Source organism: Apus apus, chromosome Z (genome assembly GCF_020740795.1).
Source record: "Apus apus isolate bApuApu2 chromosome Z, bApuApu2.pri.cur, whole genome shotgun sequence".
Lineage (NCBI taxonomy): Eukaryota > Metazoa > Chordata > Aves > Apodiformes > Apodidae > Apus > Apus apus.
The window spans coordinates 70,485,250-70,505,030 of record NC_067312.1 but is presented as its reverse complement, the minus strand read 5'-3'; the positions used below and the strand labels follow the sequence as shown (position 1 = coordinate 70,505,030).

At 37.9% G+C, this 19,781-nt stretch overlaps 1 protein-coding gene across 3 annotated transcripts in view; it reads right to left on the bottom strand.

Moving 5' to 3' along the window:
• The window catches only part of RASGRF2 (Ras protein specific guanine nucleotide releasing factor 2), a 131,537-nt gene that overhangs the window by 52,883 nt on the left and 58,873 nt on the right, over positions 1-19,781 (bottom strand). For 2 of the 3 annotated variants that reach the window (XR_007891862.1, XM_051643333.1), the window contains exons 9-16: positions 18,710-18,828; positions 13,665-13,825; positions 12,651-12,717; positions 11,677-11,813; positions 7,847-7,929; positions 5,297-5,545; positions 4,593-4,981; positions 374-502 (exon numbers count right to left, since the gene is read on the bottom strand). Coding sequence is in view for 2 of the 3 variants with exons in the window: in XM_051643333.1 (XP_051499293.1) it covers positions 374-502; positions 4,593-4,981; positions 5,297-5,545; positions 7,847-7,929; positions 11,677-11,813; positions 12,651-12,717; positions 13,665-13,825; positions 18,710-18,828 (1,334 nt within the window). In the remaining variant the exon portion in view is untranslated. The remainder of the gene's footprint in view (positions 1-373; positions 503-4,592; positions 4,982-5,296; positions 5,546-7,846; positions 7,930-11,676; positions 11,814-12,650; positions 12,718-13,664; positions 13,826-18,709; positions 18,829-19,781) is intronic. The other variant, XM_051643334.1, reaches the window with a different exon arrangement.

Below are 19,781 nucleotides of genomic sequence, written 5' to 3'. Positions count from 1 at the left end.
TCATGATTTCATATGGTGCCCAAAATATGTCCCTTTTACTAGCTCAAAAGAATCTGCCCAAGGTCTTCAGAGTTTTGTGAGAGCAGCACTGATTCAATATTAGCCTTCAACTTGGGCACAGCCTGCTCAAGCCCTTGAAGAACACTTCATCACACCAAAGTCCCAAGATGCTTCCAAGTCTCTTGTTGCTACTATACAAATAAACCACAGCAACTCACATTCCAGTGGCTTGTTTTTTTTAAATACCTGAGAAATAAGGAAACTACAAGAAAACCCACATTATTCAAGCATTCTTCGTTTGTAATATTTTTACAGCTACACTATTTAAAGACTTTGAGGTGACTGACAGAGGCAAGAAACACAAGGTTCTTACCTCCTGGTTGACGATAGCGGAGATGACGTGGTGTTGAAGGGGATCTACATGGGGAAAGCTCTGTGGTGTCCCCTGCTGAGGTGCTTTCAGGAATAGTCCGGTCCACTGACACAGATTCTAGGACTGCTGCTTTAAAAGAGAATAAATGTTAATACTGGGGAGATCATTTGCAATTTACAACTCTTGTAAATATTATATTCTACCACATCACATTATGCTGCGCTGTACTAGATTCTACCATATTATGCTACAGTATTTTATACTATATGAAGTTACACTACACTACATTATACTATATGATATATATATAACAACTTCTATTAATGAATGTGTAAATTATTACTTTACATTACATTGCATTACATCAATGTATTTGTAAGGGATATATGTTCCTTGAAAATATCAAGAGGGCATAGGGAACTACAGTATGGGGCTTTAAGATATGTTTTTTAAAGCACAGAGTGCAGGCAGTTTGTCTTAGATATGGAGTGCCTCTGCAGAAACTGTAGAGCATCTGGGGGATCCAGGACTCACAGCTTGCAAACACCAAAAGAAAGAAAGTTTGCAAATGATCAGCTTTTACAGTCTGAACTGTACTGCATTGATAAAAAAGAATATGTACATCAAAGGGGGTTTCTCTGAAAGGTAATATAAAAAAATGGCCATTAATTAATTGCGCTTGGTACCAGTATTTTAATGCCAGCCTAATATCACTAAATACCATCTAACACAAAGTTGTATACACTTAATCCATGGATTATAATTGTTTTGAACAGTACTGCTTCTGGAACTTGCCATGATGCTTTTGCATCATGAAGTCTCAGCAATAATTATGCTCTGGATGAAGTTAAATGACTGGGAAAGTTTTGTACCAACGACATAGGCACACAAAAGCTCATAAAGACAGACCCTGGTGAAAACCAGTAAGTTGTCAGTTTTAAAAATAGCTTGAACACTACACTTTAAGTCAGCAGAATATGCAACAAGATGCACATGTAATAAGGGTACTTGAAGTCACAGGTTTTGTAAGAGCTAGGGAAAATAGTCCTGGATAACTATTTTAATCAAAAACTGCCAAATAAAGTGGCTAAACAGCACTGGGGAGCAGATCACTGCGTGGAGGAGTTCTTCTGTCAGAAGATAAAAAAGCAATGGCAGAAATACTACTTCCAAAATTAGATAAAACAAGATGGTAAAACATATCTTACATTTGACATGAAAGACAGCTGCACCTGCAGCATAAGTATTGTATTTATAAATATAGATATAAACAAAAACTATGGAAAACATAAACTTTGAAAGTAAACAACTTTTGAAGTAGGCAAAGAAGGTGGAAATTCCAGGATGTAAATCGACAACATTCAAGGACAACAGCCACCATCAACCTCCTGGGGAATCAAATTTCATGGCTCTGTTAGATTTAGAGTAAGCCATGGCAGTTTTATTGGAAAACTGGCCATAGCAGAGTAACAATATTAACTGTAATGGGATGGTGGCTCCTGATTAAGTAGGACTGGTTTCATTACCCACAAACCTTCAGATACAAAGAAACCCATTAATTCTGAAAACATGCAGATTAGCATTTTGCAGTTCTTCTACTACCCACTTCAATTCCCCTTGTTAGATTTCTTTCTAAACTTCCTCCTCTTCCTCAACACGCTGTGTGCAGCCAGTAACAAAAGGACTTTCCCCTGCAGAACAGATCTATCTAGCTGCGAATTCCTCCAAACTGAGTGCAACCTGTTCAGCCGGAGATCCCCAGAGGGATATGAGGCCCAGAGCAGACACCAGTTTAGCATTTAGATGAGGTTCTTGCCATTTCCAAATGTTCTTCAGGCCGCCCAGATGATGCTTCCAGCTTTGATAGACTGGAGTGCAAAATCTGAAAACCCCTGCAACACTGCCTAGTGCTAAAACTAGACCAGAATAACCTGCTCTTACTAGTTTACTTTACAGTGCATAGAAAAAACATGACACCTAAGGCTGCAGTTACCTATGTACAATTAATTTTAAGGTATGGCCTATTATTTGGGGCATGCTGTGCTCTCACATTGATTTCAATGTGGTTATACTGGTGCACAAGAAGAGTTTGCCCAACTCTACACAGTAAATACTACATTATACATAGATATATAAATACCCTCTAATACCATTCATTTAAAAACATCCAGCATACAGAAATACAATAATAATGCATAAAGCCAACCAGCATAAAGCAAGGGCAAGCACAGACTCCTATAATGCTAAGATCACTAAGAAGATTTTTTTTGTCAAGCAATAGACTACATTCTGTAAAAATAATCCCTCTGCATAACATCTCTTCAAATTTATTACCAGGGCACTTATTTCAATTCATCAGTAAGGAGCAGACATAATGCTTCAATCTTATTTTCCTTAGTTTATGTTTGGTAATACTTTTCTTCTTTCCCCTTGAGTTATATCTGTTTTCATTATTACACTACTTGCAAGTAAAATTGAACTACATTTTATTCACATTTACAGTTCAAATACCTCAGACTGTAAGCCATGCCACTTCAGATCATCTCTAAGAATGAATTTTTGGAATAAAATAACATTTTTCCCCCACTCATCTTCTCTTTAATTTAACAATACAAAAAATTACTATATACTTCTATACTTCAACAGGAAGACCACCCCTCCATCCCCTAAAGATCCATGGAAAATAAGCACACACTTGTGCATTCTATGAGATTAGAGCTCCTCTCTTGCTTTGCCATCTACATGCACAACAACACGACTCCAGATGCCCACAGTGAGGTTGACACCAAGTAACTTTAGCCCTCTGGGAGTAGTACCTATTTCAAGGTGCCTTGCATAATCCGTAAAGGAAAACAAGCATTTGCAGAGGAACAATTAATCTATTCTACACATCTATTTTCTGGAGAGATACCAAGCAGGTGGTATGAATCTCAACAGTCTACCAAGTGCATCACGTAAATTACTTGTTTGGATTAGTGATGAAATCTTTCTGGAAAACTAATCTTTCTGTTACATAAACATGCGAAAGCTGTTAGGTCTTTACAACCCTATTTCTTTTTAACTCAGTATTTTACTTCCTATAGTAATGGTACAACTCCAAAATCTTTCATTTGGGAAACACAACTGACATTGGGTATTTCCTTCTGCCTTTCTCGTTAACACTCTGCTAATGTGAAAACAGACACGGCCTTTCTGCCTTACTGCTGTTCCTACAAAGATGCAACAAAGTGGTGGAACCAGAAAATGCATCACAGCCTCTGTTAGAGTGAAGCAGAAGACGAGTATTTGTTTTCACAACACAATTTGCAGTTATCACAAGAAAAAAAATAGAAAAAAGCACATACAATCAAAGAATCACAGAATGGTTTGGGTAAACCCAAAAGATAAACATGGGCCCAAAAGGTAAACACAGGCCAGCAATGTGCACTTGCAGCCCAGAAAACCAACATAATAGCACCTGCCAGTAGTTGAAGGGGCTACTGGAAAGCTGGAGAGGGACTTCATACAAGGGCATGGAGTGATAGGACAGGGGCAAAGGCTTTAAAATGGAAGAGGGGAGATTTAAGTTAGACACTAGGAAGAAATTCTTTGCTATGAGGGTGGTGAGGAACTGGCACAGTTTGCTCAGGGAAGCTGTGGATCATCTAGCTCCAAGCCACCCTTCCATGAGCAGGGACACCTTCCACTTGACCAGGTTTCTCAGAGCCAGATCCAACTTCGTCTTGAACCCTCTCAGGGAAGAGCACCCATCAAGTACTGGAAGGTGCTCTAAGGTCTCCCTGAAGCCTTCTCTTCTCCAGGCTGAACAACCCCAACTCTCTGTCTGTCTCCATAGCAGAGGTGCTCCAGCCCTCTGATCATCTTTGTGGACCCCTCTGGACTTACTCGAGATGTCCATGTCCTTCCTGTGTTGGGTTCTCCAGAACTGTACACAATGCTCCAGGTGGAGTTTCATGAAAGTGGACTGAGAGCAGCCTGGAGGAGGACTTGGGGCTGCTGGCTCATAAGAAGCTCAACACGAGCCAGCAATGTGTGCTTTAGCCCAGAGAGACAACTGTGTCCTGCACTGCATCAAAAGAAGGGCGGCCAACTGGCCGAGGAAAGGGATTCTCCACTTGAGGACCAACTTCCCAGCAGTAATCTGATAAACGTCAAACCTGCCTTAAAGACTTCCCTATTTATCAAAAGTAACACTCAGTATTCTGTGGATCTGTAGTACCTCTTCGAATGCTTCTCCTCAGCTTGTTACAGAGATCAACGCGAGGGTTCTCCAAGCTGTCCTCTATGGTGCCAGGGCTTTGCTCAGGAGAGGAGGGCCCTTTGCTAAGGTCCAGTGGTACTTTGCTACCTGTTGGCGGGGGGGAGGTGGCTGGGCTGTAGGACGAGGTAGGACTGCTTGCCACAGAAGAAGCAGAGAGGTCAAGGGCACCGATCCTTGAATTCAGTGGTGAGGTCAACGACAGTTTTCGGGTTCTGACAGGTGAGGAAGTTCTGGAGAGAGACAGCGGAGGAGGAGAAGAAAACTTGCGACAGAGATGTGGTGACTTCCCATCAACCAGGTACTCTCCTCTGTTGTTTTGACTGGTAGCAAAGAATAACTCCAAAGACCTGAGAGTAAGAAACAAAAAAAGCAACAGGTGACAACAAATGCTGAACAGATTTAAATGAAAACACTGACAAAGGTACATTGCGTGAAGCTGTGTGGCACTGCATAATCCACGTGACACTTAGTCCCCAAAGGCTGGCCAGAAAGTTAAGGCAGACTTATGTAAAAACTTACGTCCCCTTAACAAAGGAAGAACTTTCTTCTTAGATTATTTATGTAACAGAAAAACCACGGTTAAAAAGAAACCCCAACGTAACAACAAACAATGCCACGCCAATTCCGTAAGAAGCCTATGATAGAAGGGCAAAAAAGCTCACCTGACAGGAATGGAAGTGAAGGGCCGTCTGTATATGTCCGAAAGCTTTTCCAGGACAACAGCTGCTGTGGTAAATATGCGGTAGGTGTGGAGGAAAGTGTTCAGGAAATCAATGCTCAGGAACCGCAGGTCTGTCAGCCGCTCCAGAAGGCGCTCCACGCTCGCGTAGCGGATCTGGGGTACTTTGCAGGAATTCAGTGTTTTGCTGAAGCAGATGTCAATGTCATCCCTGTGGAGACGAGCATCAGACCTACACAGAAATTAAGTTAGGAACATTTTATCAAAGTAGGAAGAGTTATGACGGGGCAGTAGTGGCATCGCATCAGCTGCTCCTGATAACATGGAAGCAGCAAATAGATACACGTTCTTGTACTTCATCAACACAGGAAAACTCTTCATCTCTGGTGATCCCTGTGTCCACTCAGTTATACACCGTGACACAGCTAAGGGAATTGTTTTGTCGCTGGTATTTTTTATTTGCAAATCATTAGCTTAAATTTCAAAGTCTAAGAAATCTTTACTGATGCTTAAATTCCTGAAATGTAACAGAACTGTTCCCTCGTTTCTCTTTCAGGCTGTTGTGGCCTGTAGTCCAGTATTACTAGAAGCTAGCATGAGAAAAACAGTGGACTGATTGCCATTTTTTTTTCTGCTGGGATCTAGCTTTATCTAAAATGAACTATTGGACCCCACCAGAAGACAGCAAAATTAACCCCTTAGCTAAGACTAAGGCTCACCTCTAAGATAACACCTGCCCTCAGGCTCCAAGAATTACTTTTATTTCAAAAAAATAATACTAAAAGGGCAAGAGTATGAAACATCTCAAAGTTTGAAGCAAAAACCATGGAGAGGTTTTGTTTCAGTGGAAACAATGGACTATCTTTTGTTTGGACATTTAAAAAAAATCAACCATTTACACAATTTTTTTTTCTCATGATGGGTTTTTTCCAAATTCAGTTTTGCTTGATTTTATCTAGTTGAAGACTTAAGTTTCTAAAAAAAATGACATGGATACTAAGTAAAGCATCTTTCAATACTACCTGATCTATTAAAAGTGACTGGATTTTCTTAGGATACAGCATTAAGTTATTCCACACACTTCTACACTTCATTACATAAAAGAAACAACAAAAAAACCCATTTTTTAAAAAAGTTGCGTCCTCAGAAAAGTGGCAATTTTTTTTTTTTATTTCATCCAAAGACATCTTACACTAAAAGACAACATGTGCTAAAAACCAGGTGAGTAAAACTGCAGAAGGAGAACACCAAGCTTGTGTCTGTTGTCCAGATCCTGTAAGCTTTTTAGAATTAAGATTTCTTTCTCTTGACATTGGGATTAAGACCTTGTGTACTCTACAGATTGAAAAGGGGTGAATGTGTTTTTAACATCCAACAGGTAACAGAAGTGTTTACACACTGGAGAGTTCCTCGAATAAAACTGAAGACAATAAAACACCTTCTTCCCAGGGATCAAAGGTATGTACCCTAACAGTGTATCCCGAGATGTTACCTCTTCTTCATTTCTAAACATACACAAAGAGAGGCAAATACCACAAAAGGGGTATTTAAGAAACCTTCATGTACAGAGTACATCCAAGAGAGAGAAATGGCCCAGTGACAGATAACAGTAAGAAAGCAGATACTTATATTTCTATCCTTGTGTTCTATTTCTTAATATTTATATTGGATAATAGTAGGTAAGGCTTATGTAAATATTGAGCTTCTGAGTATCCAAGAGGTAGAGTATCCAAGAGTAAGAAATTTGGAATCATGTACTGAAAATTGCTGTCCTACATCTAAAAATTACTTATAACAATAAAAGACTGAAAGAATACAAAGGTGAAGGAAGCAGATTTATGAATATTTATGTTACCTTGATATGGTAAATTGCAATTTTTTGATAAAATAACTTTTTGTCAGAAATAAGGAAACAAAGAGAGGAGAAAATTTGGCTAACACAACAAAATACCTTGGAAAATAATACCTTTCTTCAGTCACCTACATTCTGAAGACATTTTAAAACATATTGAATAAAATTCTGAGTGGTAAGCCAGATAAAAGCTAACAGAGAGTGAAATTATTAATCTGAAGTACAACTGAAGGCAGCTTCACAAATAATAGAGAAATCTGAGCTGTGATCCTATACAGTCCAATACTGTATTGAGGCTTTACCACTTTAAGTCATCCCTACCATTTAGAATGATAGAATCATAGAATGGTTTGGGTTGGAAGGGACCTCCAAGACCATCCAGCTTTAAACCCTCTCCCGTGGGCAGGGACACCTCCCACTAGAACAGTTTGTTTAAAGCCCCATCCAAGCTGACCTTGAACACTTCCAGAAGGAAATTTGAAAAGGTATGTGTTGGGATGTAGAATTAATTGCATCCAATAAAAATTGAGAAAAACAAATGTTTTTTTTCTCACATAAGCATTTCTTCTTTTTTTTTATTAAAAACAAAACAAACCACAAAAAATAAACAAACAAACAAAATAACCACAGAAAAATCCAAACAAGCAATTTTGTTCACTGTGAAAAAATTGCTGCACTTACTTGATCATATGTGGCACTGTGACTTTAGAGTTTTCTTCAAATACTATGGTCATTAAACCATTGCACCTTATATTGTCAATGCACTGTGAAAATAAACATTGAAAACTGTTAAAATCAAAACGTAAGCTAAGGGGACTAACTTCCACACTTTTCAACACCTTTTTTTCCACACGATTAAGTATTTTCATTTGGAAGTGAAATTTCCTTCGAAGTTCCTTTGAAACTGAAGAAAATTAAGTATCTCTAGCATCTCCTGAATGAGTGTTAAGCTTGAAAAATCAATACTGCAAGAAAGTTAGAATACTTTATACACAGACAGATACACTAATACCCTAACCTTCACACTTTTCAAAAAGACCCAAAAGAAACAGAAGCAGTTTATAGAAACATACTTGTAAAAACAAATTAAAGCAGCGCTGCTACTGGGAAACACAGCTACGAAGATGCTGCCCAAGGAGCTCTTTGCAAACATTTGTATAGACCACAGAATCATAGAATGGTTTGAGTTGGAAGAGACCTTAAAGATCATCTAGTTCCAATCCCCCTGAATGGGCAGGGACACCTCCCACTAGAGCAGATTGCTCAGATGTTTTGGGCTAGCTTATTAGAAGCTGGAAAGACACTTCAAGGGTATGGTTGCAAGACATACTGCTTTAGAAATTACAGGCTGTCCTGTGGCCAGTAGAAGTTTATGAACTAGTGTTGCGAAAGCTGCTCTTCAAGTCTCCAAGCAGTGCTGGCAGTGCACAGGGTAGCTTGAAGCCATTTGTACACCATTATCTTCTCATTTATACTTTTATGTAGGTAAGGCAACACAGCACCACCAGCTCTGCTCTTGGAGGCCAGCAGAGAGTTTGCCAGGGGATCAAGCCCCTAAGGTCTGCAACAAGTACCTGGCACTCACATTGCAGAACTCATGTCTTTATACTAGTTTGTAGTTTTATTCAGCAAGTAGACACACATATGGAAAACTATTTCTTCACATGAATCAAAAGAAGTTTCCAAAATTATCATATATGTTAACCTAGACTTCAAGGATAAAAATAGTCTGCTGGCTTTGGGCCAACTCTTAGCAAAACAATGATTGATGTTAGTTTGGTCAAACAAGATAATCAGAGGTTTTTCAAGTTTAAATACATCTACGTAGTTATACATTTAAAATATGATCTGTGGTTTAAATCAGGTATTTAAGATTATTTGAAAAGCTAAGTTGTAACAATTCACATTATAATTTCATGAAATAATTACCTAAAAGCACTGAGAAAAACACATCTAATAAAAACACATAATTTCCCCCATGTGAATTTAAAATGTTGGAAAGAAGCCCTTAGTCCCAGTCATAAAACTGCCTGAGGTAATTCAGCACTTTTATCCTCAGTCTGCATAGGCCTAGCATTTATCTCCTCCCTGACAGATACTATAATTCTAGCTAAGGAACGAGTGTAATGGGGATCTAGTGCTGAAGGAGAACGAGCTCAAACTAAAAGAAGGGAGGCCTCTTCAGCACCAACAAGATCCATGCACTTTTCGTAAGAAGTGTATGGTTTGTATGAAAGGAATACAAACTCAAGAAGCTTCACAAGGAATATATAGACCAACATAACTTATAAGCACATGTAATTTAATAAGATGCAGAATTCTGGACAGCAAGACTAATGCTGTGAGTGAACAGCAACTACACATATACTTTTTTTACTTGCAAACACAGGAGAACATGTATTGACTAAAAAAAATGTATTTTTACATGCCTTTTTTGACAGCATAGTTCCTATGTTCTCCTTGAGGGTTGTAGCCAGGTTTAGAAAGCTAAAAATGCTTCTGGGCAGGCAACTTAGTGGTTTTTTTAGTAAAGTTTCTGCTGGCAATAGACTCACTCAGAAACACAATTTGATTTTCAGAGATCAGTAACCACAATGGCTTACTAGTTCCCATGCATTATCCACATTTCACCCCAAACTTTCTCTCTCCAGCAGAAGATGGGTGTCATGTTTCTTGCACTACTTTTCTCTTTCTCCAGATGTAAAGTAAGCAGTAAGTCAGCTGCCTCGGTTCCTATTTGTATACAACAGTACCAATTAGTGCCCCAAATGTCTGTGCAGCCTGCACAGTATCTTGTGCCCCTTCTCACTCTTTTCTTCCTCTTAAGATGCTGCTTATCCCCTCAGCATCTCGTGCCTCCCTTCCTTTGTAATGCTGGAGAGGCTTTTTCAGCATCTTAGTGCCAACAGATCTGTTTTCTCAGCCTTTCACTCATCGGCTTCTGTTAATGGTTGGCCCTGTATCTCTTCAGAATACCCATCTTCAAAAGCTGGGAGGTGTCCTCTTCCTCAAAGAGGGATGAAGGGAGAAACCCTTCTCTCTGTGTCCCCATCAGTCTGGCTGACACTTTGGCCAGCAGTGTGCAGCCAGTCATGTTTACCTCTGCCTTGCTCAGACCCTTCCAAGCTTCGCAGAGACATGGCTCCCAGTTGTGGAGCTTTTCAGCTCCTCCCCTCACACCACAGCTTGGAGCTGGAGTCGTTTGGAGGAGAAGAACTGACCTTCAGAGACACACTCATACTCTGATCTCTAGTCTACATGGACTGCAGATGACTTCAGAATTTAAATTTCTAATCATTTAGGCTAAGGATGGACTTATTCCTGGGTGTCCCACGTTCCAGGCCAGTTCTTAAGTGATCCTTCCTCCCCAGCACATAATTCCAGTATTTTTACATATCAATGGAATAACATAATTCACTGAAAATCTACTGTGTAAAAAATTCTCCAGCCATGTCTGTCTGTAAGATCTGTATGCACTGAGCCACAGCTCACACCAAATTTTGAGATTTTTATCTTTATAGTTTTGTTCTTTCAAAAAGGTTAGTGCAGAAGATAGTAATTCAGAACACTTTTTAAATGCAACTTCTACTGATTCTGATGATAAATCATCTCCAGATGCTGCCAGAAACAGTAGCATTTTTAGAAATCTGTCAAATTCCAAACTGATACTTGTCTAATCAACTGTTTCTCTTGAAAGTAATACAGGATGGGACACAAAGTCAGAACTATGAGAGATCTATGTACTTGTTGGTTGCATCTATAAACAAAACAGCAATAGCCTTACCTCAGATCTGGTTAGCTGAAAGTTCAGATTTTTCTCTGTGCATTCAACTTTTCCCCCAAATGTTTTATGATAGAAGTTTGTCTACCATGTTTTTAGACAAAATAACTACCAAAAAAACCCACAAACAAAAAAAAAGAAACAACAAAAATACCCAAACCAAACCCCTATGTTTTCCCTGACACTGAAGTATTTTAAAACACTATTGTTCTTCATTCACAATAAAGACAGCTCCTCCACACAGTCAGAATGCTTAGTAATTATTTATAAAGGTTTGTTGTTACTCTTTTTGGTGGAAAATGGAGCTTCTTTCACTTCTTCACTTAATGAGATATGATTGTTGATATGATATGGTATAATTTTCACACTCAGGACTCTCAGGTTTTTTTTGATCTGTATGAAGGTTATGAACAAACCAGTACTATCCTCTTGAAGTCAAAATATGTATCTAGATAGGCTCTCAGACAAAAAATTGCTATCATTAGTATTATGCTTATCACCTGATAAGTTTGGCTTTTATTTTCCATCTGTCTCACTGAGAAACATGTTCTTCTGATGACTCAAATGCAAAGACAGAATTTTGAGGAAAACAAGTAACGCTAACGTATTTTCATATAAATCACAGTTAATCAGCCCTCAAGAAATCAACACCCTCTTCTGAATCAGTTGTCAGAAATGCAGAATAAATTAAGATTTCAATACAAACAAGGTAAAGAATGCATTAAGCTACCTGACTTATATCACTTGTCCATGCAGCTTTCTCCTGTCTTGATGGGGCTAAAAGGACAACAGTAAAAGAAGGAGCATCTGTTGGTTCAACCACAAGCTTGAAATCCAGGTGTCCAAACACTTGTCCAGAACCTTTTGCTTTACAGCCAGAGAGGAAATAAAAGTAAAATTGTGAGACTTCAGACTATAAGACAAAGAAAACAAGGGTTTTATTTAAAATGGAAGTTAATTTGAAACTTTTCTCTGCCAAAGAGAAAATCCAATTGGGGATCCAAAACCAATTTATTTTTTCACGTATAACACATTTTTTAAAAGTTGCAAACATGCAATAGTAGGGGTTGCTATAAATCATGTTTTAAGAAAACCAAATAAGGCTGAAGTCCTTCTAACACTTCTGCACTGATATACTCTCAGCATACTAGAACTATCACTAAAACTAATGAAATTACGTTCACAATTCACGTGCTAAAACTATCCTTAAACTGCAAGATAGCAGCCAAAATGAGTAACAATAAAATCATCTTGAGAATGTGTTTTGTTTTTTCATTTTAACAAGCTTACAGTCAGAATTTGTAAGGAGTCCAAGACAAAAACATTCCACTAATTCTGCCAACTCACTCAACCCCCATGTATTGAAGAAACCAAATTATCTGCCTCTTCTTTTAAGGTGTACTTTTTACTTTCTGAGATCCTCTGACAAAAGTCAGCAAATAATTTGTCACAGTCCTTCAGCCAGTTTACTCGAAAATCTTATGTAGGATGTCGACAACAAGAACAAAAGTAACAAAAACCCTCACCCAAGCCAGCAGGCCCATTATTAAAACCTTTGTTTTACTGAATCAGTTTAACACTGTATCCCTCTGGTTTTATGAAAGCAGAGAACATATGAACTTGCTTTTATGAAAAATAAACAAAGGATACCAATTTTAAGAAACTAGAAACTGTAATTACTACAAAATGGTGAATTTAACTTACAGTCGTCATCGCTCGCATCTGTCTCTTCAATCAGGGTGCACTCTATCAAAGACAGAACACCTCCTGTCTGTGAAAACAAAGCACAATTTTCACAATTTTTGACATTTGTTCCCGTTTGTTGTTACAGTTCTTTTTAAACTTTGGTATATCTTACTCTTAAGATCTCACTTTACTCAGAGCTCTTAGGAAGATACATTAATTTCATTATACACATTTTTTCTCAAGAACTGAACCAGACAGATTAAAACAAATTGGTAATATACTCGAAGTACAAGATTTCTTTCATGCTATAATTTATCTCACATATGGACTTGTTCACAAGCTTCAAAAAAGGTAACTAGAATTTATTCTCCTTCTGAGTTTCAATCAAATACATACAAGATTTTTTTAAGGTTCAATTATACTTTATTTACTTTGCAAAATAAACTACTTAAGAGGAGGAAAGTGAGAAAGCGCATGAACCTCACAGAAATGGCTTCGTAAAATTATACTCTATCCAAAATAATCCACTCTGTAAACTACCAACATCTCTTTATTCAAAAGTGAACACAAAAGCCCGATTCTCAACAAATATAACTAGAATGCTCTTAGAACAGCTTTCAGTTTAAAAGAATGTGCTGTTAAGAAAAAAAAGATGGGCTTTTAAAATTAATTTTATTAGAGGTCTGGAAATTATTCTTTGGTAATTCCACTTGTACTGACTGATTTATGTGCTGAAAACTGACTTAAATTCAGTGCTAGCTTATACAAATAGACAAACTGGTGTCTTGTTTCTGACCCACAGCTTACGAGAATTCTATGGTTCTACCAAAAATATATCATTAGTAAGAACTTTGACTGAATTCTATTATTAGAAATGGAAAGATAAAGCAGTTAACTACTGTTCATCACCTTGGTTCTGCTTGTAACAACACATGCAAGTTTCAGGTTAAAGCCATAAAATAATAAAATATAAAAATTTCACTGCAGCTGTGTTTTCATTTTATAAATCAAGTCATAATGAAAAGTCGATACCTTAAGAAGATGCAGTTTTCCTCCTGAACTTCTTGTACAAATTAAAAAATGTTTAGTAAATAAGAAGCACTGCCTTTCTCCTTCTTTCTTCAGAGACAGTGATCCCAGACGAACTTTACTAAGCTTTCCCCTCTCAACTGAAGGGACTTGAATAAGGGAACCTGATAATAAAGATGCAAAATTTACTGTACTGCAGTAATATTTAGTAGGGAGTGTTTAAAGTGTGAATGCTTTGAATATTTTATATTAATTAATGCAAATTTTAATTATAGGAAGTATCAATATAAAGCAGCTGCTTTAAGCACAAGTCGATGATCCTGTTTTGAACAAGTTCACTTTGTTTTCTGCAATAAATAGGCTCAAGAAGTACATTCTAGACTAATCCTTACATACACGGCAGAATCAGATCTTGGACAAATTCTCATGCCATTTAAACACACCAACAGCAAAGTGATCAGAAAATGAAGATGGAACAACAAACTGCACTTTTGACAGCTGCTAGACTTGCTAAAGATATGATAGTTACAAGCCAAAGAGGATTAAAAGAAACATTTTGAGGGAAAAGAGTCTGTGTGTGTGCCTGTGTGCATAAAAGATGGATATGAAGCACATTTCTTCTTCATATCCTATACTGCATAATTTTCAGTGCTACACAGCTCATCCAAAATGTGTTACCAGCAAAATGCTTCTGAACTAAATCGAACCTGGTGACATAAATCTGAATTTGTGCTCTGCAGAATTCCAGACTGGGGACAGCTTTCCTTCTCTCATGTTTCATACCTCAAAACCAGTCTCTGACCAACTTTTCCAGATTGATACGACCATGTGTATCACTTCCAAATTTGGATCTAGAGAAAAATTTGGTGGTGAAGTGCAATTCTGCTATAAATCTAAGGGCAGGATTTTTGATACAACTTGCTGTTACCACAAAGGGCAGCCAAGAGCCTTCCAAATCTCATGCCCACACATCTGTCCTCACTATTACCCTTACACTGGCTCTCATCTTATTCCCACAATTAGCTAATTGAACTAGACCAGCAGGAAAACAATGCTACAAAGAAGTAGCTGACTTAACTCCCTGATATGCCTCCCTGTGTGACACAAAGAAAGCAACAGCAGCAGAACAAATACAAGGGGATGGATATTGGCCCACTTCTTTCAAAGGCAACAAGATCTTGGTCTAGCATAGCTATATCAAAGCCCAGATTAGTGGAACTGTCTTGACACAATGCAAGCTCAAAAGAAATTATCCATGAAATATTAGATGAGTAATTCTTACTCTGCATTGTAAAAAAAATATCTTGTTCAAACTTCATAAACACAAGCTTAAACTAACAAACACAGAAATTAAGCTAACTGAGAAAGCTACTGTTTGTCTACATGCCCTATGCTTAGCTTCCTCTAGATAGATATAATTAGCCTTAAGTTATTAATATATATGAAACTTATAATATCTGATATACCAAAACACACACCAGTAAATCTTCAACAGAGATCTTTGATAGATAATTCACATTTAAATTACATATGTACAATGTGACTTGTGTCACTGCAACAAAACAATGCAAATTTGCAAAGGTCAGGAACATTTTTTAGGTTCATTTAAATTCTGACTAAAAGCCATAAATACTGCTTAGTTTGTGTGCATTTTCCCTTTTGTACATTTTCACTAAGAAAAAGCCTACTTGCCTCAAGTGTGAAAGACAGGAAGGAGATAATATCCACTTTTCCATGTTACACTGACTGCTCCCAAGGTCCTATTGGAGGCCAAAACCAACTAAAAAAACAACTAAACAACTCCCCATCACAAAATTCTCAGTGTAATTTTTCTTCTGAAATTCTCTCTACACAATCAGGGTAACAATACTCCACCTGTATGTTTCATTTCTGTTTTGCTCCTTAGAATTATAGTCTCTAGAAATATGATAGTCTTACAGATACAGCTTTTTTTCCTCCATTAGAATGCTTTCAGGAACACCATACTCTGTTCTGCTAAAATGGGCTGAAGTGTTAATGGAGCTGAAATGTTATCATTTAGTAAGGTAAAACAAAATTATATATATATATATTTAAATGCAGAGAAGAGAGACTGCATTATCTTTCTTTGATACTCTATATTTACAGAGAGAAGCACATCTCCTAGATGTGCTGCATGGCTAACATCAAGCAAGGACCTCCTGCATTCCTATCAAGTTTCTGTGATTAATGAAACTGGGTATTTGCTCACCACGCATTCTACTACAGATTTCCTCTTAAGGAAAAAAATGGTCACCATTGGCCAATGCACAGATGCAATGAGAAAGTGAAGCTTATTTTAGAACATTCATTAATAGTATAGTTTGGACAACCAGTGTAATCTCAGGAGTTTACAGACAGTACTTCATTACTGCCAGAATAGTCACTCTGTTAGCCTTGGCTGAATCCAAGAAATACCAAAGATTGTATTAAAAAAAATAATTAGCCTACATGTAACATCCTGATTTAAAAATTGGTTTTCTTCACTCTGGAGATCTTTTAATTTTACCATAAGGATTCTAAAACACTGTAACAGGTTGCTCATTCAGAGAGGCTCTGGAGTTCTAACCTTGGAAAACAAGCATTTGACTGGACATGGCACAGAGCAACCTGCTCCAGCTGGTGTTGCTCAAAGCAGGTGAGACTGGACTGGATAATTTCCAGAAGTGCCTTCCAACTCCAACTATATTTATCAGTAGAGGTAAATTCATAGCAGCTGATGGCAGGAAGATCAGAGAAAGGCCTCAAGATGTCCAATTGTCTGCGTGTCAGCCAATGTCAAACTGCAGATTGAGAGTCCCTGTCTTTCTGCCCCTAAAGAAAAAGATCCTTAATGTTTGCCATGCCTTACAGTGTGCCAGACAATAAAGTCTGTACCTAAGTAAGAGACAGAAAAGTAGACCTCAAGAAACCTGAAGGGGAATCCACAATCTATACGGCAAAGCACTACCAGAGATAGTTCCTATAGTGTTAACTTACATAGCTGACAGAATCAATCTCTTAGAAAAGTAAAGCAATTTTGCCATATGTTATGGCACTTCATATGGCACTATGAACTAACCTTCACAGAAAAAGCTTGACCAAAGGTAAAGGTACCTCTCTCCATTTCTTAATTTGAAAATAAGTTTCCTGTTCCTGTCTACACTAATTAACACAAAGAAAGTGAAATGAGAGAAGAACATCACAGACAAACTGACCCTACTGTCAGATGTGAAAGGAAAATGGCCTCTGCATTAATTCGCTGGATCTATTCAGATTTCTGCACAAAATCACATGCAATGGATGTTCCAAAAGATAAACTGTGATATAGCCTTGTGTAACATACAGGAGTCCACTGCCCTTTGACTGTATGCCCAGAAATAAATCTGAATTTCTCTTACTTAGGCTATGGGTTTAACTGGGTCTAACACTCAAACAGTAATCTCTTGCAGACTGATTCCTTCAGAAAAAAGAGTAAGTTTTCACTAATGAAACACTGGGTACACAGAAAAAATTATACCAGCCAATCTTAAAGGAAAAAAATCAACAAACATATAAATACAAAATATTGTCATCATCTTGAATAAATATTTTTAAATTTATTTAAATTGCATGGTAAAAGTCAATCCAGGATAATCACAGCCCTGTAATTTTTTAGCTGTGGATTCAACACAACAGCTTTATATTTCTTCCCAAAGCCATATTCATAACTTCTGAAATATCTTAGTTATAAGAAATGCACATATTGGATGACGAATCAAGCCATTTAGGAGTGACTGTTTTACAAACAATCTTGGAAGTTATTACAGAAAATTTCATAGTTTGTGCATATGGCTACAGAAATACCCCTGCATGGATTTAAAAATGTACAGAAAGCCTGTTAATTACCAGCTGTGTACAAGGCTTTAATAACTGAGGCTATCTAGAAAAGGTGTCATGAAGGGGTGCACCTGTATTATATTCCTAAACTTTCCTAAATACATTTAATGCTTTTCAGACACAAAGAAGGTTTTAGCCAAATAAAACCCTACCTTTAGTTACTGTATACAAACACACTGACTTGTTTTAAAAGAGCCAGAAGTAAATTATTATATAAATGGGAGAAAAACAAGCTTCAGTCATGAAGCTTTTACATTTGCTGACTTCACATTAAAGTAAACCTCACCAAGTAAGAACTGCAACCAGTTTGCAGTTCTTGGTAAAAAGTGAGGCTTATTTTAAATGGAAAAGTTACTTTATCTCCATTTTGTGGAACTAAACAACAAATTCCACCCCTGCTATAACTAATTTCAATAGAGAGAGTTTTCAAAACCACCAAGAATAGGCAGAAAAGAATACAGTTGAGCCCCTCCCCTCTTGTTTTGCTAATATATTACAAGTAGTCCTACACTCCTGGCAAAACAGGATACCTTTTCTTCATTACTCCTTGCAGAAGTGCTTTCTAAACCTATCCTGAACTTCAACTAGAGGCCAAAAATGCACCTCTCAAGATGTAAAGTGAGTCAGGTACTGTCAGACGTAGATGCTCAGGTATTTTATCTATGCCCATACTATTAATTTGAGATGTTTTCAAAGCTCTGAGAAAAATGGGACTAACTGGCAGCTCTTTTTTTTCATAGTAATCACTTTACCACTGCCAAAGCTTTGAGTTTCTCCTGCACTTATTCCCAAATGCTGGTATTAGCTGAGACTGCTGTGTTAACTGGCCAGGCAACCCGGGTCACTGTGGAGCTGTAGGTAATTTCCAACCCTTTAAAGACCACAGCCCAGGCAGAATGTAGAGTACTATCCCATGGGTGCTTTAGCATTCATGTGCTGGTCTTTTCATGGTTCCTGAAGAAAATAACACAGAAATGGGTTTCAACTACAACCTAGAATTAGTTGTTACCAGGACATTTTGTGACTTGCCCTCCACGGACCATGCAACAGTCTGAGGATGTTAGCTGTCCCCAGTGCAAGTGACCTGCCCAGTGATGGCAACATGAATGATGCTGGTTTTAATGCAATTCTGTTCATGATTACACAGATGGCTTTAAAGAAGAATGTCTTACCTTGGCGTATGAAAGTTTGGCTGGTATCTAACAATATATCACAGCCTTCTACTATTGTTCTTTCTATGGCCAGATTCTTCCGGATGTTTTCTGTGTCACTCACTTCATCATGCATCACCCTGTCAGACACAACACAAAATGCACTTTAAACTCCCTGGAATGTATCTCGCACCTGTTGTGTGTGTTTTCACTTCTTACATAGTATAGAAGCTGAAAGTATCTGATGTCCTTTGCCACCTGCTACAAAACAAGACATTTCCATGCAGTATAAAATCACTCAAGAGTAAGTTTTTTGCTTTTTTACCCTATCTTTTAAATAGTTCTTGCAATCATGTAATTTTTTTTCAGCAGTGAAACCAGTTTTGACAGACTTGCTTTTAGATTATTCCTAATCTCATCTGATGGATACCACCAAGCTAAAACCCCTTCACAGCAGATAAATAGTACTTCTTAACAGACTGGACTGCCAGAACCCTGGAAGTACTTCCTTGCATTTTTTATTAGTTTCAGCACATTGTAGAGTTCCTGCCCATGACCTTCAGGTTCCCACTCTGCTCTGCTTCAGTTTGCATCTCAAGGTACCATCCCCTCCCCCTTCTCTTCCTGTAATAACCACAGCATTAATGGCTCACAGCTTACTTTCTTCCACTTCTGTTCACAGGCATTCTCCCCTTACACAGAGATATATAGGTATTTTTTCAAGGCTTAAACCAACCCAGAGTTTATATGGTGTTGTGATGTATAGTGTTTTCCTCAACTGGGACCGGACTGCACTGTCTGAAAGCTCCTCCTCCCTAGGAACTACCTTAAAGGGATGGAAATGAGTCACAAAATTTATACTGCCTGCCTTATGAGCAGAAGAGGATCAATCAGTCTCAGCCTCCAATTCTGAACATTCAGTGATTAATTATTTGGATCAGCAATGAACTCTGACTTACGAGATAAAGGCAAGTCAAAGCTGATAGATCTGCTTGTGCGCATAACCCTGTCCAGAGAAATTCTGTCCTTTGCTTGACTGGAAAGGACACATTACACTTTCTGCTTCAGATGGCCTCAGAAAAGGGCAGAACTT